The 22,357-nt window shown below is 46.8% G+C and overlaps 2 protein-coding genes and 1 non-coding gene across 3 annotated transcripts in view; 2 read left to right on the forward strand and 1 right to left on the reverse strand.

Moving 5' to 3' along the window:
• Window positions 1-4,396, forward strand: part of DCTN5 (dynactin subunit 5) — a 21,659-nt gene extending 17,263 nt beyond the window's left edge. The window contains exon 6 of the mRNA XM_007449986.1: window positions 3,021-4,396. Within this exon, the coding sequence (XP_007450048.1) occupies window positions 3,021-3,118 (98 nt within the window). The 3' untranslated portion in view covers window positions 3,119-4,396. The remainder of the gene's footprint in view (window positions 1-3,020) is intronic.
• On the reverse strand, window positions 994-1,065 carry TRNAE-UUC (transfer RNA glutamic acid (anticodon UUC)). The gene has a single exon. It is a non-coding gene; the product is annotated as a tRNA-Glu (tRNA).
• An 11,935-nt stretch (window positions 4,397-16,331) lies between the features above and the next one.
• Window positions 16,332-22,357, forward strand: part of PLK1 (polo like kinase 1) — a 10,675-nt gene continuing 4,649 nt past the window's right edge. Inside the window, exons 1-5 of the mRNA XM_007449987.1 lie at window positions 16,332-16,828; window positions 17,523-17,691; window positions 18,458-18,602; window positions 19,597-19,690; window positions 21,056-21,275. Coding sequence (XP_007450049.1) covers window positions 16,421-16,828; window positions 17,523-17,691; window positions 18,458-18,602; window positions 19,597-19,690; window positions 21,056-21,275 — 1,036 coding nt within the window. The 5' untranslated portion in view covers window positions 16,332-16,420. The remainder of the gene's footprint in view (window positions 16,829-17,522; window positions 17,692-18,457; window positions 18,603-19,596; window positions 19,691-21,055; window positions 21,276-22,357) is intronic.

Below are 22,357 nucleotides of genomic sequence, written 5' to 3' on the forward strand. Positions count from 1 at the left end.
GGAATGCCCTAACTGAAAAGTTACCATAAAGCATGTTCCAAGACCAGTGAGAGCTCTAGGACACCAGAGAGAAGCAAATACATTATCTCTTGACCTTTGCCCGAAGGCAAAGCCCTCATGAGCTCAGAGTTGCAAATTACAAACATGTGACGAGACAAAAGCAATCTATGCTCATCCTAGAGAGCTTGGAAAACACCGAAAAGCGAAAAGCGAGAAGAAAACCTCACATTCCCCAACCCCCTCCTCACTCAAGACAGTCTCTTTTCTTCTACATGTTGTTTTACGCAGTAGAAATCACGTAGCGCATGCAAAGGCACATCACAGATTCACAGATGGAAGATGATATGAAGAGAGAGATTTGACAATATATGATCTCTAACCACTGGGTGGTTTATTTGTTATTCCAGTTTTTAAAAATCTCATTACTCAGATCACTGAATACAAATTTCAAAGATGTACAGAATCATCCACTAGGATTCTTTGGGGAGGAAATGGGCCATTCTGCTCTTTCATGCACCTCTGTTTGCAGAGGAGGAAGAGACTTCTATTTAGTAATTCTCCCCATAATGAGTTCCCACTGTGAGAAAGTTTAATAGTTCTTAGCAAGTGCTAGATCAGCACGGTCTTGGCGATTGTTTTAGGAGTTGTGAGACAAGCATCTGAGCTGAGATGAGAAGTGTATTGCTGACGAAATATCTTAATCTCTTTTAACTTATTCAAAGCCCTTAGAACCAATCTATGGTCTTTGAGCACTGATGGCGTATGGCAGGGAAGCACTGCTAGATATTTGAAATCCAGATAAACACTGTGTGAAGTTCTGCCTGGGACCTTAGAGATCATTGTATAGGTGAGGAAACTGAGGCCTGGAGAGGTTGAGTTGTACGACGTATCGGAGCTAGTTGGGGGGAAAGCTTTGACAAGCACTAGACTCCTTATTTATTTATTAAAAAAAAAAAATTTTTTTTTTTGGCCCCTCGGCTTTTGGGATCTCAGTTCCCCAGCCAGGGATTGAACCCGGGCCACGGCAGTGAAAGCACTGAATCCTAACCACTAGACCACCAGGGAACTCCCAGAACTCCTTATTTAGAGTCCAGTACTTTTTGCACTGATAGGGTGCTTCCCCTGTTTATTTTATGTGATTTCACAAACAAATGCTAACCATCTAGGTACTGCTGTTGGCAATCTCCCCCTTTAATGAAGAGGCATAGGGTTGCAGGAAAACTAGCATATTTTTGGAAGGCTCCACAGCATGAAACTGAGTCAAAATGAAAGGCAAACCGTACAGAAAGGATCTGGGTTAGGGGCCAAAAACTCAGATGTCCACAGGAGCCCAGCAGATCATGTAAATGATTGAAGTAATAGCCTATCATAACTGTCTAAGAATACAGTCATGATATCATGAGAACTTCTGGTGTTTCATGAGGAGCTCAAAATCTGAATTTTTGTGTGGTATTTCTGAATTTTTAATTGTTGAGTACTAATTTTTTTTTTTAGGAGATTAAATACAGACTAAACATATATTTGGAAATCTAACATGGGCTGCTAGTGTGTAAAAGGTGCCTGTGAGAATTGTGTATCTTTTAAGACCATTTTTTCTATCCTACTTTCTCTTTGTATATATACAAGAGCATATGTGTGTGTTTTTATATGCATATGAGTGTATAGGTATGTGTGTTTACATATATAATTGTGTATATAATATGAAACTGTTTTTACATGTATAAACAGAATCATACTCTGTTCTGTTAGGAAACTTGCTTTCTTAACAGTATATCTTGGGCATCTTTTCTTGTCAGTATGGTGAGATTCACCTCATGCCTTTTAATGGTTTCATGGTTTTCATTGCATAAATGTCCCACAGTATCTAATCATCCTCTGGCATAATGGATCTAAAGAAGTTGCACCTGGTTTTTCAATGATTAGAAACTTTGCTGCATTGATGCTTTCGTACATATATTGTGCAATTGGGCAAGATTATCTGTAGAATAAATTCTTAAAAGTTGGATTATCAGGTCACAGGGTATGAACTTTTAAAAGTTTTGCTAGATATTCCTAAATTGCTCTTGAAATGGTTGTATGAGTTTACACGCCCACCCAGAGTGTGTGAGAGTGCCTCTTTCCTAGAAATTCTTAAATAGGATTCCAACATCTTTTGTCTTTCTATAGGGTGTTTCTGTTCTACTTCCATTTGTGATTTGAATATATCTAGCATGTTCGGGCCTTGGATTCAGTTTCATTGTATGAATAGCAGGGCAGTTTCTTCCCTCAAGAGCTCTCACCTTGGCTTGCCCAGCAGGCGTCACCCCAGAATCCAGGGGATGGACGAATCCTTGCCTGGAACAACGTCTGATGTAGTCAGATTTGCCTTAACTCTTCAGGTTATGCCATGATGTACTAACCTCTTCTACCTAGAATATATTTCTCTCTTTTTTTTAATTTTTTTTTTTTTTTTTACTTTTTTATTTTTGGCTGCATTGGGTCTTCGTGGCTGTGCGTGGGCTTTCTCTAGCTGCAGCGAGTGGTGGCCACTCTGTTGTGGTGCGCAGGCTTCTCATTGCGGTGGCTTCTCTTGTGGAGCACAGGCTCTAGGCATGTGGGCTTCAGCAGTTGTGGCTTGTGGGTTCAGTAGTTGTGGCTCGCGGGCTCTAGAGCACAGGCTCAGCAGTTGTGGCGCACAGGCTTAGTTGCTCCGTGGCATGTGGGATCTTCCCAGACCAGGGCTTGAACCCGTGTCCCTGCATTGGCAGGCGGATTCTTAACCACTGTGCCACCAGGGAAGTCCCTGGGATATATTTCTGCATTTTGGGAAAGTATTAGTTGTTTCTCTCACACACACACAAATTCACATCATCTTGAAGATATGGTCAGTGGAAATATTCTGTTAGCACCAAAGATGGAAAACCTAGTATTTAGACATTCATGACTAAAGAAAGGAGACTTCTAGAGGTTTCAACAGAAGTCAGAGCTGCATGTGGGCCTCCTCCGGCTCCTCGTGGTTGACCAGGTCTTTCTTTCCTCAGGACTCTTCTCAGGGGAGCTCCCAGAATGTACCCAGGAGCTGATGATTGACGTCACGAAGAGCTACTACCAGAAGTTTTTGCCCTTGACACAGGTCTAATGTCTCTGCCTTGTGTCTCGAATTCGCTTGAGCTCTAAGATGAACTTGGGGACAAAGTGAGCCAGTCAGCATCTACAAAGAGCTCTTGTGTCTTTGACACCTCCCACCCTCTTTCTTTCTTTTTTTTGGGGGGTTTAATTCTTTAGAGTTTCTTAATCCTCCCAGGCTCTAAGCTCTTAAGACTTAATAACAGAACATCTAGAGGAGTTGTCTCCAAATGCTGTACTTAAACCGTATCTATTAACAGTCACTCCGTACCGTTATGTGTGGAACATGGACTCATCTGTTTCCAGCACTGCCACCCCTTGGTCCTGTGGGTGGCTGGATGGGGTAGGGCATTCTGTCCCAGTGGGGAGGTTGTGACGCTCTTGAGCTGCCCATGGCCATGAGCTACCACAGTGAGCTCTGCTCACAGGGATCACTCAGCTTCCCTGCTGCTCACACATTTGACCAGTTGCCCCAGCTGCTCATAATCTGGAAAAAAAAGTGTTTTGCAACTTTTCAGAGCCCAGATTCCTGTTGGCTACTAAAACTTGAAGGGAGGGTAGTTAGTATTTCTCTTCTTTCCAGAGTGACCTGAACTGTCATTTTAATTCAGGGTGACTAATAAAAGACTTTCTAGCATCTATTCTAGGGCCTTGGCTTTCACTAAAAGGGGGGCCCTTAGTGTCCAGATTTTATTTTTGCAAGGTCCCAGGTTTGAGTCTCCCACATGGGTGGACTAGTCTGGCAGCCACTCCTTGCCTCATGGTGTTTGGGGACAGCAGTATATGCCTTATTTCACTGGAGATGTAGCATTTGTGACACTTGCTCCCTGGCCTAAAACCATTCAACCCACCCTTTCTTTGCCATAAACCTCACAGTTCAGACCAAAATATCTGTACTTGGGCCCAATCTCATATGTACATGGGGGCCTCTTAAAATCATTCTGGGGGCACAGAGCCCCAAGGAGAAAACGAAGTTGCCAGGGCCGTTCTTATCTTCTGGGTAATAGCACAACCCTTCCTGTTCTGCTCTGGCCTCTTGGTTTAGTAGGAAGATACAGGAGTGAAGACCTGAGAAGGCTGGCCTTGCTTGAAGCTCTGATGCTGCTGTGAATGGGGTAGGACAGTTTAGCCTTGAAGGTTAGGATCTAGCAGCAGCTGTCTTGATTTAATATCTGGTTATGGGGTTTGCAAAAAGAGCTGTATGTAGTCATCTCTGCTAGTTCAATGTAAAACTTCTTTCTGGTTTGTAATTTTTTATGTTTGTGCATTAGAAGATTGACACATGAAACAAGTCATTTGAAGGTGATCACTGTCCACCTCCAGCGATGGCAGCCTCTCGTGGGCACTTCACTGTGTGCCTGGTACCCTTCTGCAGGCTTTATATTCACTTGCCTACCTAGGGCTCACACCAACCCTGTAAGCTGGACGTTATCCCCACTTTACTGATGAGGAAAAAATTCAAAGATATTAGATAACTTGTTCCAGTCTTCGTGGTGAAGAAGTGGCTGACCCAGAAGTATACGTGTGTGCATGTCTGCAGCCCACGCTCTTCAGGTCTGCCCTGGTACGATGGGACAGTCTGCTGTGTCCTGATACCAGCAGTCTGTGATGGTTGCAGGTTTTGGGGGAGCCATATCTGCCAGCTCCCTTCCCCTTTTGTGCCACCAAAATGGTGGATCTTGTAGTTGGCAGAGTTTAGATGTGCCCTAGGCTAACCTCTTGCTTCCTAGAGAAATCTTCCAGGGCGTATCTGACAGATTCCCTTCCAGCCTGTGTTTGAATACCTGCAAAAGGAAGCTTGCCACTTTATACGACTAACTGTTCGTTTTCTTTTTAAATTTATTTATTGAGGTATAACTGACGTATAAGCTTTTGACTGTCCATTTTGTTGGTGAACAACCAAAATTAAGAGAAAGTGGGGTGTTTTTTTCCTGAGTCTTTTAAAAATCTTTAAGTAATTTGAGTACATGATTCCAAAAATCCAGTCCAGTTAGTACAGAAGGGACCTACAATGAAGTAGATTTTCCCAACCCAGAGTCCAGTCCCATGTTCTGCTTCCCAGGGGCAACTACTCAGAACAGTTTTTGATCTGTCCTATCAGTGGTTAGTCTGCGCTTGGCACAAGCAGATACACACATACACACCGACCTCTGTATTCATACAGATGCGAGCACATGCTAGATGTGCTGTCCTGCACCTTGCTGCTTTTACTTAACAGTACCTTGGAGATTGTTCCATTTTGACACAGACAGGTGATAAAAATAACAACTGTTAACGTTTATGGTGTTTACCATGTACCAGGTACTCTTCTGAGTTCTTTACCTTTCTTAGTTCCTTTAATCCTCACAATAACCATGAGGTAGGTCCAGTTTTCCTCCCCAAGGAACAGTGGTAAAGTAAATTGCCCACACTTCTACAGCTAAGGTGATGGTGAATCCAGGCATTCTGGCGCTAGAACCCATACTTTTAATCATTATGCAGGAATCCTTCCATGTTCTAATACCTTTCATTGCCCAAATTGGATCATTTGGCCAGCCCTTGCTGTACAGAAAGCATTTTCAGGCAGGCAAGGAAAAGGGGGTTGGGAATGGGTATTGCTGACCCATCCGGCAATGTCTGCCACAGGCAGGAAACCTAATGCTTCCTCTGAGAAGACTGTCTCCTTGCTATGTGCCCTGTTGTCTTGCAGCTACAGTTGTGATCTGACTAGTTAAATGGGAGCCAGTTTCTTGGGAGAATTATCCTGCTTGCAGCCATTAAATTGCATCATACAGTTCTGTACCACATGGTTGGCACTCTATAAAGGAACACAGAAACTAGATTAGACAAAAATCCAATTAGAACGCTTGTTGCAAGTGGCAGAAATCCAGCTTGAACCAATTTAAGCAAAAAAAGGGGCTTTATTGGCTTACACAACAAATCACGGAAAAGACTAGCTTGAGAAGCAATGTAATGTGAACCCTGGGCAAGTTACTTAATCTGTCTGTGCCCTCCCATTGTAAGTTGTACAGTAGGAATGACAGTAGCACCCCATAGAATTGGAATGGATTAAATGAGGTACTACATGTAAACATTGTGGGCAGTTCCTGGCACTTAGAAGCACCCCATAAGTGATAACTTATCATTGCAGGGACAACTATATCCAAGGATTTAAACCCCATCAGGGCTCTTTGCTTTTATATCTTTTTCACCTTCACATTAGTAGTGATATAGATTAGGCTGCGAACCATCAAAATACAGAAGATTATTTGAATACGAAAGAGAAGGTTATTTGTCACTCACCTAACAGTGCAGCAATAGGCAGGTGGTCCAGGGAAATGTCATCAGGCACCCAAGTTTCTACTGTCTTGTCATGTGGCCACATTTAGCTGCAAGAGAGGCTGTAAATTTGGTGTCTAGCTGAGCAGCCAAAACTCTGAGGAAAGAGGTTCTGGTAGTAGAAGGAGAGGGAGAGAGTGGACGTGGGGAGACAGCAAGCCGACCCCCCAGGCCTATGTGTTGGCTTCCTTTTCTGCTGCTGCAAGTGGGCTTTCTGCATGCATCAGGGCATGTGGCAGCTGACAGCTCCAGATTTGCATCCTCCCAGCTTGGTGACCCTGAAAGAAAGGTTTCTTCCCTCCAGTTCTAATTTGGGAAATTCCAGAGAAGGGTTCTTACTGGTTTGTCGTGAGCCCACTGTGGCCAAGAGTGTGTGGCCCTATGATTAACCTGATCTGGGTCATGACCTTTCTTCCATCCCTGCATTGTAGAGAAACAGCAGAGCCCATTTCCAAAACAAGGTGCTGGGAAGACAAAAACAATGGCTACTACGAATAGCTAAGGCGTCTATAATTATGGACTGATACTGTTTGAAAGTGTGTTGACAGTCGTGTGTATCCTAGGAAAAGCCAGCTGGACTCTGTCTCCATGGTGGCTCTCACCCCAGGGACAATCTGTCACCAGACAATTACTTTATAACCCCAGAGAAGAGAGTCGCTTTGTCCTCAGAATACTCCTAGAAGAGTGGGGATGGAAGAGACCTTGGTTGGGACTCTTTCCAGTTGGCTTAGGGCAGAGAGGGGATTATTGGCTCATGTAGCTGATAAGGCCAAGTCTAGAGCTGCCTTTGTGCTGGATCCCAGCACTCACAAAAGCGTCATCAGGGACATGTCTCTCTTCAGCTCTTGACTCTGCTTTTCTCTGAGTTGGCTTCATTCTCAAGCCTTCACAGTGTGATGCTGCAGCTCCAGTTATTGGTAGAAAGAGCTCCCCTTCTCTGACAGAACTCCTGGACCTGGCTCTCACTGGTCCAGATTGGAGGTATCCAGCCTCAAGTAACCACTGTGGCCAGGAAGATGGAATACACTGATTGGCTGGGCCTGGGGCACATACCCACATGGACTGAGAGTTGGTGCCTGGTGGCTGTGGTGGGGGTGATTTTACCAGAAGAGGAGATGAATGGGTGCCAGGCAGTAAAAATCATCAGGTGTCTAGTTCAGACCTTATCCCCTTCTCCAGATGTCTTCTTTGCCCAGCCTTATCCCCTGCCCAATCTCTCACTACTCTTGGTCTTAGGGAGTACCTCCTCAGGGGTACCTGGGCCTGGATTGGGACCACAGAGAGGATATTGCTTAGCCAAAGTGGAGTGTTCAATAAAGAGCCATTTGGAGGATGCTCCTCTGCCTGGAACTGCTTCCTCATGGGCCCCATAGCACCTTATGGAAGGGCCCTTGTCAAGTTCTCGGTAGAATTCTAGTTACGTACCTGTGCTCTTGTCTGAGTGCATGCTATCTATGAGCTCCTGAGGAGGCAGGCGTGAGCCTGTGTGTATCTGGCACATACTTCATGGTTGATTACCTGGATGTGAGTCCCCCTACCCCTGGTCCCCACCCTACCCCAGATAGGTCTCACATTGCAGGATCCTGGGTGCAGGGAACAGGTTGAACAATTGACTTGTGAGCCTCCTGTTGACCGATTCTGTTTCACGTGGCTGCACAGGGCCCTTGTGGTTGGTTGGGATCTGTGGTGGCTTCTGAATTAGTCACTTCTGCATGAGCCAGTTCACTTAGAGCCGAGGCCACAGCGCCTTTCTTAGTGACTTTGGCCCATCTGGGTGATGACAGACTTGAAATGAATCAGACAAACATTGCTCCTATTAACACATCCTTGGAAGTTTCTCAGCTATAAAGCAGTGATCTTGATGGCAAGGGAAGCCTCCCTTGGTGTCTTGGTCTGGCTGGTGCGAGCCCACAGTGTGTCCAGAACATGGAGCTCCAGCCACATTCTGACTCACCCTCAGCCATTTGCCAGGACAGATTGCATCTAACAAACTGGGGGGTCACATCTACCTGGCTGATATCCTATAGGTAGCTGCTGTGGAGCTGCAAGACCCTTGAAATGGCATTGGCAATATTGGAGCAATGTGTTCAGAGGCCTGGTTATTTCAGAACAGGTGTCAGCAAAATATCCTGCCAGCTTGGACCAGTTCCCATAAGTCCATGATCACTGAAACACTTCTAGAGCCCCAGTGATGGGACTGTGTTTTTGTAGAATGTGTACTTGCTGCCCCTTGGGGCTAGGAGGGGGGCGCCCTGACCACAGGCTACATCACTCATTCATTTAACAGATACTTACTGAGCCACTACTGAGTGTCAGGCACTGCCCTAGTGGAGAATGAGACGGAGCCAGTCCCTGCCCATAGGGATCTTACAGCTTAGCCCAGAAAACAAAACAGAGTTCTGTGATGGAGGCCTGAGGGGTCCTTCTTGAGGGTCACCATAGTGGTGAAGAGTGTGGGTGCTGGGGGCAGCAGATCAAATCCCACCCTGCTGTTTTCTAGCCTTGTAACTTTGGGCAAGTTATCTCACCTTGTGGAACCTCAGATTTCTCATCCTTAAAATGGGGAAGATGTGTAGGGGTCATTATGATGCTTAAATGCATTCGTACATGTGACGCATGAGTACAGGCTCCGGGTAAGCACTCAGTAAATGGTAGTTACAACTACTATTATTAGGAATGATACACCTTATAGTATACTGGGTGTACTATACTATTAGGTATACCTTATACTATTGATATTATTAGAAAGTGAAACTCTTTATTGTATAAGGTGCAGCATTCCTATATATATATTTTTTTTAATTAAAAGTGAAATTAAGATCATCTTTCCCTTTATAATCAGTTCACCAGAAAGAGGAGTTGGGGAAAAGAATTGACCCTTCCTTGCTTTGCATCTATGGGGTGCCAGGCACTTATTAGAAAACACTCCTCCCAACTGTCAAAAAAGTAGGGATTTTTACAACCCATTATGCAGACGAGGGAGCCTATCTTCAGAGAGGTTAAGTAAATTTGCCCAATGTCACACAGCTAATAAATGGCTGAGCTGGAATCAAAGCCAAGTCTTTTTTTTTTTTTTTTTTTGTGGTATGCGGGCCTCTCACTGTTGTGGCCGTTGCAGAGCACAGGCTCCGGATGTGCAGGCTCAGCGGCCATGGCTCACGGGCCCAGCCGCTCCGCGGCACGTGGGATCTTCCCGGACCGAGGCACGAACCCGTGTCCCCTGCATCGGCAGGCGGACTCTCAACCACTGTGCCACCAGGGAAGCCCTAAAGCCAAGTCTTATCTGACTGCAAAGTCCATGTTTTATGCAGCAAAGCACTTGGCCCTGAGGACTGCACTTTCTGCTCTGTTGGTGTTATTCCTTTGCTTTCCTGAAGTTTTTGCTGGCAGGTTGGCCACACCTGCTTTCATTATGCACTCTGACTTGGACGCTGAAGTGAGAAGAGGTAGCACAGGACATCCTGCTTCCCCAAGGAGACTAAATAGCTTGTTCTGTATCTCCAAGGCCATTGGGCATGAGGCACATGGTTCGTGCATATGAAAATCATTCAAGAAAGAGACACAGGAATGGAGTCCACACCTCTGACTTTCAAACCTTAGGTCTGAAGCCTGTGGGTTTTCTTGGCCCTGCCAACTTGTCTCTTCAGCTGCATTCATCTCAGCTGTTGGTGTCTGCTGGGTGTACTTTCTGATTTTTGATGGAAGTAGCAAGAGCCTGAGGTAGCAGTATGGCTAGAGGAGAGGGGAGAACAAGGAAATATGAGAGACCCAGGAACTGAAAAGTCCTGTTGAAGACTCTTTTTTTCTTTTTTTTTTCTGTTGAAGACTCTTGAGCTCCCTGGGAATAGGTACAGGTTCTTTTTATTTCAGTAGTAATAATAATAATAACAACAACAACAGCCATGTGCTTGGTACTGTTTGAAGTACTGTCCTCATAGAATCTCTTCACAAAAACCCTAGGAGATAGGCATGTCATCTCCTAGTTGGAATCCTAGGAGATGGGCACGGTAATTATCCCCATTTTATAGACCTGGAAATTGAGGCATAGAGAGGTTAAGTCACTTGCCTGAAGTCACACAGCGTTTGAACCCAGGGTTTCTTAAGTTCATGAGCTTAACCAACACATCGTATTTGCTTTTTGGTAGGAGTGAGTGAGCAAGTGAGCGAGTGAACCAAATGAGTCTGGGATTTGGTTCTTGCCAGAACAACAAGGCCCTGAGAGGCAGTGTGCAGACAGGTGTGCTTTGGGGTCAGCAGAGTTGGGTTGTAATTCAAGCTCTGCTATCTCCTGGCTACATGACCTTGGGCAAGTAACCTAATGTAGAAGTGCTCATTTCCTCATCTTCAAATGGGAGTAGTAATCCTTTTCTTCTAGGGTCTTTGTATGGCTTAAATGAGATCATCTCTGTAAAGCTCTTAGCCCCGTGCCTGAAGTATAGTAAGTCCATAGGGCTCACTGTTAGTATTATTATTACTGGTACCATGCAAATAGATTGTATTAACATGGCACACTTGTAGCTATATAAAATTGAAAGTCCATGTTGACAAGGACTAGAAGGGAATATGAAAACAGCTGTTAAAGGATGAAAGGGAATTAAAGTTTCTTCAATGCTTCATCATTTTTTTAGTAAATGTTCCTAAATGGAATAAATAAAACATACATGCAGTGGGTACTCAACAGGCCTTTGAATGTATGACTTTAAAATTTTTTAAAATTTTGTTCGGCTGCGCTGCACGGCTTGCGGGACCCTAGTTCCCCGACCAGGGAGTGAACCTGCATCCTCAGCAGTGAAAGTACAGTCCCAACCACTGGACCACCAGGGAATTCCCTAACTTTTTTTTAATTGGTTGAATCCATTCCTTAAAAATCATACCTTATGATAGTGGATACCCTTGAGGGGTTGTAATTGAGTGGGGGCCTGTGCAGAAAAGAGTTAACACTGCAGGCCTGTAATGATAGCCCTATAAATGCTGACTTTCCTACTAGGGGTTTGTGTAAATTTGCAATGAGAGAAAAAGGAAAGTTTTTTAAAAATGGCTTTGTATTTTGTGGTTCTTGTATCTGGATATATGATAAAATTGATTTAAAATGTTACATGCTTATAATTTCATAAATGCTAGAGGAACCATCTCAAACATGCAAAAATGAAGAAGGTATTGGTGGGGTACAGCTTCCTTGCTTTTACCATCAAGGGGTGGGTCGGAATTTAAATTCTTTGGGTATTAGAACTAGAACAAGTCTCTGTAACTGATGATTTTTGCTATGATTTGTGTCTGTTGGAGCCTCTGGAAACAGGGTGACAACATGAAAAGAGAGGCAGTCTCTGGATGGAAATACACATTTGGATTTTGAAAAACCAGTTAAATTGCTAATAAGCCGTGTTGAAATCAAATATCTGACCCTTAGAGCCTGATGGCTGTCCAGTTTGATGTACATGTTTTTGAGTGGGTCAGTTTGGACTCTGAGACTGACAAGATAAAAAGGAAGCCTTGCTTGTCACTTGGACTTGGACCGTGGCTGTTCGGCACTGCAGCACGCCTTTGCTGCTCCTCAAAGCACCTGGCTTGATTGGAATCCCAAATTCACTGATCCTAGTTGCTTGGACCTGACTCTAAGCTGAAACCTGACCCTGACTGTCATGCACTGTTTCAGCCGCAGCAGGAGGTGTGCGGAGCTGAAAGCAGACCCAGGCTCCATGAACAGGACTCAGACCCTGGGACCACTGGAGATTACGACCCCTTCTGTGGAGCTCTAAACGATGAAAATATACATCGTGGATGCTGGCTGCACCAACTGGGTCACATACAAATACCCATAGGAAAGGGCCTGTTCTCTGATGGGACCATCTAAAATCAAGCTGCTGATCAGCTCTTTACGTCTAATGCAGAGGCTAATTGCATCCTAACTTGTGATCCCTACCAAAACCTGCAAGTTGGAGGAGGGCACGTCACAGGGACTTCGACCCCTCTGCCTGCTTTTGACAGATCAGACTCTGGGCCTTCTCTGGGGGGCAGCTCACTGCTGTTGATTTGTGTGTTTGGCGTTCTGGATTAGCTGCAACTTACTACGATGGGCTGATAGCCTTACTCTACCTCCTCACGTTTCCCTCTCTACACACACTTTAGTAAGGTAGATTGATTATTCAGATGTATCTGTCTCTGGAAAGGGATTGATCTTTTCTAGGCTTTCTCTGGATAAAAGGGGTGGGAGGTTATATAAACCCACTTTGAAATTTTTTAAATTCAGTATTTCACCCTCTATTAGTTTGCTAGGGCTGCCATAACAAAGTAGCACAGACTGGATGGCTTAAACAATAGAAATGTATTTTCTCTGAGTTCTGGAGGCTAGACATCCAAGAGCAGAAGTTGGCACGTTTCTCCTAAGGCCTCTCTCGTTGGCTTGCAGCTGGCAGCCTTTTCACTGTGTCTTCACAGGGTTGCCCCTCTGTGAGTGTCTGTGTCTTAATCTCTTATAAGAACACCAGTCATATTGGATTAGGGCCCACCCAGATGACCTCATTTTACTTTAATCACCTCTTGAAAGGCCATATCTCCAAATACAGTCACATTCTATACTGGACGTTAGGGTTTCAACATATAAATTTGGGGAAAACACAATTCAGCCCATAACATATCCTGATCAGTTCCTGAATATCTTTCTGGTTAAATTGTATTAAAATATTTATCTGCAAAAATATTCTGTACCTCTTGCATACAGGTCTCTGGATGAAAGGCCTGGATGAGAATAAGAGATGATTGAAAAAATGTAAAGTTAGGATTGCTGATCTGCGGGGCATGCTGATTTTGAAACAATGAGAAGAAACAGAACCTGGCAGCTAGGGAGCTTTGGGGAAGTGGCGGGGGTGGGATGGGGGGGGCATTTATGATCTTTGTTTCTCAGAAACAAAGGAAAAGGAAAGCTCCCAGTGCTGCCTTTCCATGAACAAAAGGCGTAACTGAGATCCATATTGAAGGTTGGTCTCACCCTTTTGTATGGGGTCCTACTGATAATAATTTTGCTCTAAAGTGGACTTGGCCCTTAAGGGCCAAGGAGGTGGACTGTGCAGAAGAGAGCTAATCAAGCAGGCCTGAGACTGCTCTCCTTAGAAGGCCTGCTCGCAATGTCGGCCCTGGCTGGCATCTGGGTTCTTGGATTTCAGGAGGGTTCTCACCATTCCCTAAATTATAAGAGTTGCTCACAGGGCCTAAACTGTGCAAACAATGTGGTTGATGCTGCATACCTGCTTTCCTTCCAGGAATGTGGAATTTTGGTGTGTGCTAGGCAGAGGGTACCTATGTGACCAGCCCCTAGAAAAGTCCTGGGCGTTGAGTCTCTAATGAGCTTCCCTGGTAGATAACATTTCACACATGTTGTCACAGTCATTGCTGGAGGAATTAAGTGTGTCCTGTGTGACTCCACTGGAAAAAGACTTTGGGAAGCTTGTGCCTGGTTTCCCCTGGATCTTGCCCTATACACATTTTCCCTTTGCTGATTTTGCTTCATAGCCTTTTGCTGTAATAAATCATAGCCATCTGTGAGTAGGACTATATGCTGAGTGGGTCTTCTAGTGAATCATCGAACTGGGGGTGGGTAGTCTTGGGGTACCCCAACACCGGGCACAAGGGGGACTTCTGGCGTGTTGGTTGTGTTCTCTTTCTCAATCTGGGTGCTGTTTACATGGGGTGTGTTCAGTTTGTGAAAATTCACTGAGCTGTCCCATTAAGATATGTATAGGGACTTCCCTGGTGGTCCAGTGGTTAAGACTCGATGCTTCCAATGCAGGGGTCCCGGGTTTGATCCCTGGCCAGGGAACTAGATCCCACGTGCCACAACTGAGAGCCGACATGCCACAACTAAAGTCCTCTCATGCCGCGACTAAAGATCACTCTTGCCGCAATTAAAGAGATCCTGCATGCCGCAGCGAAGATCCCTCGTGCTGCAACTAAGACCTGGTGCAGCCAAATAAATATTTTTAAAAAAACATTAAAGAAAAGATAGTATACTTTTTTTTTTTTTTGCGGTACATTGGCCTGTCACTGTTGTGGCCTCTCCCCTTGCGGAGCACAGGCTCCGGCCTAGCCACTCCGCAGCATGTGGGATCTTCCCAGACTGGGGCACGAGCCCATGTCCCCTGCAACGGCAGGCGGACTCTCAACCACTGCGCCACCAGGGAAGCCCTAGTGTACTTTTTTTGTACATAGATTCAACTTTATAAAAAGATAAAAGGGAATATTACACACCACAGGGATAAAAAAAATAATAATTTTATTTATTTTCTTGGCAGCACTGCAGAGCATGCGGAACTTCCCCAACCAGGGATCAAACCCATATGCTCCCTGTAGTGGAAGTGTGGAGCCTTAACCACTGGACCACAGGGGAAGTCCAATAACTTAGTTTTAAAAAACAACTTGCTTTTATTTAGAAAACATTTTAATCACTCCTTTTTACCAGGCATTGTGCTGAGAGCTTAGGACATGGGTCAGGAAAGAGGTCTGCATTGCCTCTCAGTTTATTGGGAGTCAGATAAAGATATACTTGTAATATGGTTGACTTTTGCTGAGTCCTAGCAAAGACACCATTGGACGCTACAGGGCTGCTAACCTGGGTAATTCTCAGGGTTACCATTCCAGTATCTACGGAAGCCAGACAGACAAATGGGCAAAGAGGGGTAACAGGGAACTGTGACAAACTGGGAAGGTAAGTAGGCATAGAGTTGCCACAGCTGATGGTTTTTCTTAAGGAAAAGCCACAGATCTGAATTTTTATGTGAGCTCTCTTGATTTTTTTTTTTTTTGCTGTACTTGGGCCTCTCACTGTTGTGGCCTCTCCCGTTGCGGAGCACAGGCTCCAGACGCGCAGGCTCAGCGGCCATGGCTCACGGGTCCAGCCACTTCGCGGCACGTGGGATCTTCCCGGACCAGGGCACGAACCCGTGTCCCCTGCATCGGCAGGCAGAGTCTCAACCACTGCGCCGCTAGGGAAGCCTAGCTCTCTTGATTTTTAAGTCCTGTAAATGAATCCAAATTTTAAAAAGTGGGAGGCCAAACAAAACACCTCTGCAGGCCAAATTTGGCCTTGGCCTACCAGTTTGCCAGGGATTCTGCCAACCAACCATCCTTCCCCTCTTACCAGACAATTGAGGGTCCACTGTTTTAGGCACTGGGAAATAGAGCAGTGAGCCAGCCAGACAACTTTCTTGAAGAATGGCCTGGGGGCAGGGGTGGGGGAGGGTGGTGTCTGGTACTGTGCCCTTCAAACTTCAGTATGTGTGGGAATCACTGGGTAGATTCTGAACTGGGAGGTCTGCGTTAAGGCCTGAATCTTGGCCTTTCTAACAACAAGCTCCCAGGTGATTCTGATGCTAGTGGTCCCTGCTGTTATTTGAAGGAGGGGAGTAGGGAATTTGTCTTGAAGGTGCATTTGCCTGGCAAGAATCCTCTTTAGTTAGATTTTAGTTTATTGGGGTGACTTGGAAGAGAGTTGATGACCTCGGAGGTGGGTACTCGGGCTCTGCCAGCTATCTCTTGGCGCTGCCAGGTCTCTGTTCTCAGAGTTTATAATCTAGAAGGTGGCGTGAGGGGTGGAGGAAGGTGCTAGGAAAAGCTTCCTGGAGGAGGTGCTTGTGAACTGCAGGAGCTCCCCCGGCCGCCAAGAAAGGGAGAAACCTTTAACTCCCCCCACCCCCTCCTGGGGCTGGGTCTCGGCGTCCCCGCACCGGGTTTGGTTTCCCAGGCATCCCACGTGTCTTCGGTCCGCGAGTCCCTGTCAATCAAGCTTCTCCACCAGGGGCCGGGTACGGGTTTAAAGGCGGCTGCAGTGCAGCGAGCTCCCAGAATGCCGCGCGGCGGGCGGGTTTGGATTTTAAATCCCCGCGGCCAATCAGTAGCGCGTAGGCTTTTGTAACGTTCCCGGCGCCGCGTTTGAATTCGAGGAGGAGCAGAGCCCTGCCAAGCCTCTGCCCAGACCTTGCTAGGTCCGCTGAGCAATTCCGGGAACATGAGTGCAGCGGCAACTGCAGGGAAGCTGGCGCGGGCACCAGCCGATCCAGGGAAAGTCGGGGTCCCTGGAGTTGCAGCTCCCGGGGCCCCGGCGGCTGCCCCGCCGGCGAAAGAGATCCCGGAGGTCCTAGTGGACCCGCGCAGCCGGCGGCGCTATCTAAGGGGCCGCTTTCTGGGAAAGGGTGGCTTTGCCAAGTGCTTCGAGATCTCGGATGCGGACACTAAGGAGGTGTTTGCGGGCAAGATCGTGCCTAAGTCGCTGTTGCTCAAACCGCACCAGAAGGAGAAGATGTCCATGGAGATATCCATTCACCGCAGCCTCGCTCACCAGCACGTCGTCGGCTTCCACGGCTTTTTCGAGGACAACGACTTTGTGTTCGTGGTGTTGGAGCTCTGCCGCCGGAGGGTGAGTGTCGCTGCTGGGGGACTGGAGCTGCCTGGGGACCGGGGTTGGGGCGCCCGCACCCGGAGCTGCTGGGGAAGGAGCGCCCCGGGGCTCGGAGCTGCTGGGAACCTCGAGCTGGGGATGGAGAAGGTCTTGGGGATAGAGGTGCCTGGCATTTGGGGCCTCTAGGAGAGGGTGCCGGTTAAGTGGAGCCCGGGTCAGGTTGCCTCTAGGGAAGGCGGCTCCCGGACGCTAGGAGTTGGGCTGAGTGGGGGAGGTGCGGGTCGCGGGAGAACTCTGCTAATGGACGCCAGGGCTTCCGGAGTTGCTAGGTAAGGGGTGCTGTGGACCCGAACCTCCGGAGTGGGGTTGGGTCAGGCAGAAAGTAGTTGGAGCCAGACTTAGTAGCTTCGGGGAGGAGAGGGGTCAGGAAAGGGATCTGCTGCTGCGAAGAGGCCCGGGGCAGGGATACAGGGGACTCTGAGCTTCCGGAGTGGGCTGAGAGAGGGGTCCTAGGTAAGGGACTTGGGAGGGAGCTGGTGGGAGAGGGGGTGCTATGAACGGTTGTGGCCTGGCTTAGGGGAGAGTCTACATCGTAGTTGTCCTGGAGAAGGAATGGGCGGTAGGGTCCTGGGCTGCCTTCACCTAATGACACCCCCTCCCTGCCTTGGGCCTGAGTACCCACTCCCCACTCCTCCTTCCCTCCCCCGCCCAGTCTCTCCTGGAGCTGCACAAGCGGAGGAAAGCACTCACCGAGCCTGAGGCCCGCTACTATCTGCGTCAGATCGTCCTCGGCTGCCAGTACCTGCATCGAAACCGCGTTATTCACAGAGATCTGAAGCTGGGCAACCTCTTCCTGAACGAGGATCTGGAGGTGAAAATAGGTGAGGAGCTGGGCCTGCAGGGACACTTGACACTACGGTCAGTGGGAATGAGGAGGAGCTGGGAGAGAGGGAGGGAGAGAGGAAGTCGGAAGGAGACAAGGGAGGGAGGAAGAGGATGGTAGGAAGTCTGGGCTGTTGATTGCCTCTAGAAGCCTCTCTTTAGTACAGAAATTTAGAACAAAGAGCCAAAAGCCAGTGTCTTGCCTGCAGATGCAGTTTTGGGTGTGTGTGCTCTCCTATACAGTATTATTTAAAAAAAAAAAAAAAAAAGGATTTGAATTTGTTTTCACTTTTTTAAATCGGGAGGCTTGAGTTTGAATTCGGGGCTCCTTTTAAACAGTTGGCTGCTCCAGCAGTACAGGGGCAGCTCTTTGCCGGACTGAAAAGCAGCTGTTCCCTTTAGGTGCCCTCTGCTTTGCCACAATCCCCACCCCTCCCTATCACTTCCTCACAAACTTGCCAAGTAGGCATCTTGACATTTACCTGCTTAATTCCTGAAGGCATGTGACTTTTGCTATCCCTACCAGTTCCCTTTTAGAAGCAAAGCCCTCCTTTCTAAGGGAGGGGGTGAGGAGGGTCTCTGGGAGGCCCCTCCCTGCGGCTAGCATGGTGGGAGGATTCCTGAGCATGCCTTGCTGCACACAAGAACTAGAGGCTTGAGGGATCAAACTTCCCTGGTTCTTGATGGTACACCTGAACCAGCTGTCCGCATTGACAGATGACAGAGGCTAGCATCTGAGTCCCCCTCTTCCTCCCTCTGTCCCAGGGGATTTTGGACTGGCAACCAAAGTCGAGTATGACGGGGAACGGAAGAAGACCCTGTGCGGGACTCCTAATTACATAGCTCCTGAGGTGCTGAGCAAGAAAGGGCACAGTTTCGAGGTGGACGTGTGGTCCATTGGGTGTATCATGTAAGTTGAGAGTTGTCTCAGGACCCACCCAGCCTCAGCAGAGGCCTTTTTGGATGTCTCACCTGGCAGACCTTATCCTGTAGACCTTTCTGCCTTTGGGAAGGCTGCTCCAGAGGACAGACTGATCCAAAAGGAAGCCTCATTTCCATATCTTTTCTTCTCACTGGTGTATCCTTTAGGATTCCTGCAGCCTGGGCCATGGGTCTGGGGAATGGGGGAGGGAAGGTCTCCACAAACTTGCTCTAGTCCCTTGCTATTCAAAGTATGGCAGACCAGCATCATCATCTCCTAGGAACTTGTTAGAAACACAGAATCTCAGGACCCAGGCTGACTGGATCAGAATCTGGATTTTAAGACCCTTGAGCTTTTCCATGCACAATAAAGTATTAGCACCACTGATCTAGGAAGCAGCAATGGGTGGGAGGAGTTAGGCCAAGAGTTATAGCTGGCAGGAGGAGGTCCTGTGGTCTGTCTGGATTAAGGCCATCAGAGGTGGGTGGGTGGTAGGCAGAGAGTTGGGCCTGTTCAGGTGTCACCCCTTTCATGGTTGCCCTGGGTACTGGAGAGTTAGAAATGAGTTGTCGCAGTGGCTTTCCTACTTCATTGCAGTGGAACTTTTTCAAATGAAAACTTGCAGCCTTAAGTACAGAGCTATTAACCGTGGAGCTGCCTCTGTAGGGGCAGGTAGCCCACTTGCTTTGACCTGTTTTGTGTTGGCTGGCAGTCTCTGGAGCCCTGCTATAGTGTAGGCTATAGCAGAAAAGTCACTGGCCCATGAGAACCGAGTCTCATCACCTGTATTCTACTGAGGACTCCTCCCTGCCAGTGTCTTGACTCCTGGGGCTGTTCAGTGGACTTGCGGACTGTCCTCCGGGACCCGAGTCATAGTGAATGTCCAGAAGGTGTCTGACTTCCTTTCTGGCCCTGAGAGGATTCCTCCAGCATCTGGGTTTTGGTTAGGAGCCTTGAGCCAAATCCCTCCTTGTGCTTACAGGTATACCTTGTTAGTGGGCAAACCACCTTTTGAGACTTCTTGCCTAAAAGAGACCTACCTCCGGATCAAGAAGAATGAGTACAGTATTCCCAAGGTGACTAAAAACACTTTAAGTTTACGTTTATTTTATTTAATTTTTCCCCCCCAAAGCTATTTACTGAGCCCAGCCATATCCTGGGACAGAGGTGGGTCAGTCCTACCCCTAGGGTAGCCATAAGAGCTTTAGAGGGTCCTTGTCTGAAATTGCATACAAAACCTGGCGTATGTGCACAAAAGCATTTTTTCTTGGGGAAGAGAGTTTGTAGGTTCTCAAAGGTTGGGCAGATAAACCAAAAGATGTGTAAAACAAAGAGAGCATAAAGGAAGTAGAAGGCAGACAGAGACGTGCTGCTTAAGCCTTGGAAGTGGACTGTCTTGATTCAGATGGGCTCTGCCACTTAGCACCCAGATCACAATAGACAAATGGCCTGAATCTTCTGAGCTGCAGTTTCCCATCTATAAAATGGAGTCCTTACCCCAGAGCACCTTGCATACAATAAGCGCTCACAGAATTGCGAACCGCTGTGCTTCGCAACCACCAGCATGAGTGCATTGAGAGGGATAGCCTGCAGCAGCCTGGCATACGGCTGCTTTCCAGTTTGGTGTCTTTGCCTTGTGTGAAGCCAAGAGCCCTGTCTCTATAAGAACAGATGGACTGAATCTGTCATAAAGTGTCACTTATTGGACAGAGCAGAGTGGTTCCGAGTGTGGGTGTTGGCAGCTGACTATGCCCCTGTGTGGGTGCTGGCTCTACCATTCACTAGATGGTAGAACACACTAGGGTGTGTTCTTAGGCACTTAACCTCTCTGTGTCTCAGTTTCCCCATCTGCAAAAGAGGGATGGTGATAGAGATCTTCACCCCCTGGGTGTTTCTGTGAGGGTTAAATGAGTTAATATATATGAAGTGCTTAGAATATTTTGCTGGCACATAGTAAGTGCATAGTTGATGGTAGAATATTAGTGTGCATTTGACCTGCACTGGGTTTGGATCTCCTCACCAGAGCAGCAAGCTTGGTGCTGTGTCCCCATTTTATAGATGAATTTACAAAGGCCCAGAAAGTTGGGTTAGTTGTCACAGCCAGTATTAAGGGACAGAACTGGGACTTAAAACAGGTCATTATGACTTTGAAGCCTGTGTTCTCAAGTGCTGCTCTAGTGGTGAGCAACTTGAATTATGCAAGAGCAAATTTTGGGAAAAAGTGACCTCAAGAGGAAGGAGAAATTGTCATTCTCACAACTTAGGTTGACACTTGTGAACTCAGTAAAGCTGCTAGTGGAAACTTGGCAACCCACATCCCCACCAGACTCAACTGCTGAACATGGCATATTTGAGGCCGGGGCCGGGGCTGCAGCTTTGTGGCAGTGCTGCATTCGGGTCCCCCACCACATCCTACTTACGTCTCTCCCTCTCTGCTCCAGCACATCAACCCCGTGGCCGCCTCCCTCATCCAGAAGATGCTTCAGACAGATCCCACTGCCCGTCCAACCATTCAGGAGCTGCTCAATGACGAGTTTTTCACTTCTGGCTATATCCCTGCCCGCCTCCCTATCACCTGCCTCACCATTCCGCCCAGGTTTTCAATTGCTCCCAGTAGCCTGGACCCCAGCAGCCGGAAGCCTCTCACTGTTCTCAATAAAGGTAAACTGGGGTCTGGGTAGACAGCAGACCCCAAGAGAGCCTAGGCCTCAGGTGTGTGAATGGATGGCCCCCATAGCTCAGGTGTGCGGTAAGACAGGCCCCAGTCCTTGAATACGTGGTCCCCATCCTCATGTGGCAAAATGCCCTTCCCCACAGCCCTGTCAGACCTGTCATGCCCCAAAAGAAGAGAGTGGCTGAACGCCATGCCTGAAAAATTCGTATTTAAAAAAAAATTGCTAATATCACCTTGCATGGTTCTTTGGGGAAAAATGTTGAAATTTTTCAGGTGTACACATAGAGCACAATGCAGTAGACCCCACATCCCCACCAGACTCAACACTTATCAAGATTTGTCATGTTTGCTCCATCACTCCTTTTTTGTTCCTTTGAAGTATTTTTGAAGTTAATCCCAGACATCTTGTCATTTTACCCCATAAACTTCAGTATGCATCTCTTTAAAAGGATGGACTTTTTCTTACAAAACCACATCCAATTGTTTGGGTTGTCATTGTTTCTAGATCTCTTCAGAGAACAGAATTAGGAAATACATAATTGGGAAGAGGGCGGGGACCTTGAATTTATGCTGCTATTTCTGATTCACACTTTTTGAACATTTTATTTTGATATTGTTTCAAATTATGAAAAGTGAGAATAGATAAAAACTTCCTGTATCTTGTTCCCCCTTTTCTCCACCAATTAACTTTTTTCTACATTTACTTTATCTCTCTCATTATATATATATCTAAATTTCTTTCCCCAAACCATCTGATAGTAAGTTGTACACATTCTGGCCTTTACTACTTAATACTTCAGTGTATATTTTCTAAAAACAATTCTTTTACATAACCACAGCACAGGACACAGTTTTCAAGTTCAGGAAATTTAACACTGATGAAACTTCTCTTACAGCAATCTTTTTCTTCACTGTGAAGTTACTTTAATTTTCTTTTGGTAATTTGTAAGTCTCTGATTTAAATATAATATTATAGGATTTTTACTTCTTTAATTTTATACTTGTTTTTTTTTTGCGGTACGCGGGCCTCTCACTGTTGTGGCCTCCCCCGTTGCAGAGCACAGGCTCC

This window comes from Lipotes vexillifer, unplaced genomic scaffold (assembly GCF_000442215.2).
Source record: "Lipotes vexillifer unplaced genomic scaffold, Lipotes_vexillifer_v1.1 scaffold811, whole genome shotgun sequence".
NCBI classification, from domain to species: domain Eukaryota; kingdom Metazoa; phylum Chordata; class Mammalia; order Artiodactyla; family Lipotidae; genus Lipotes; species Lipotes vexillifer.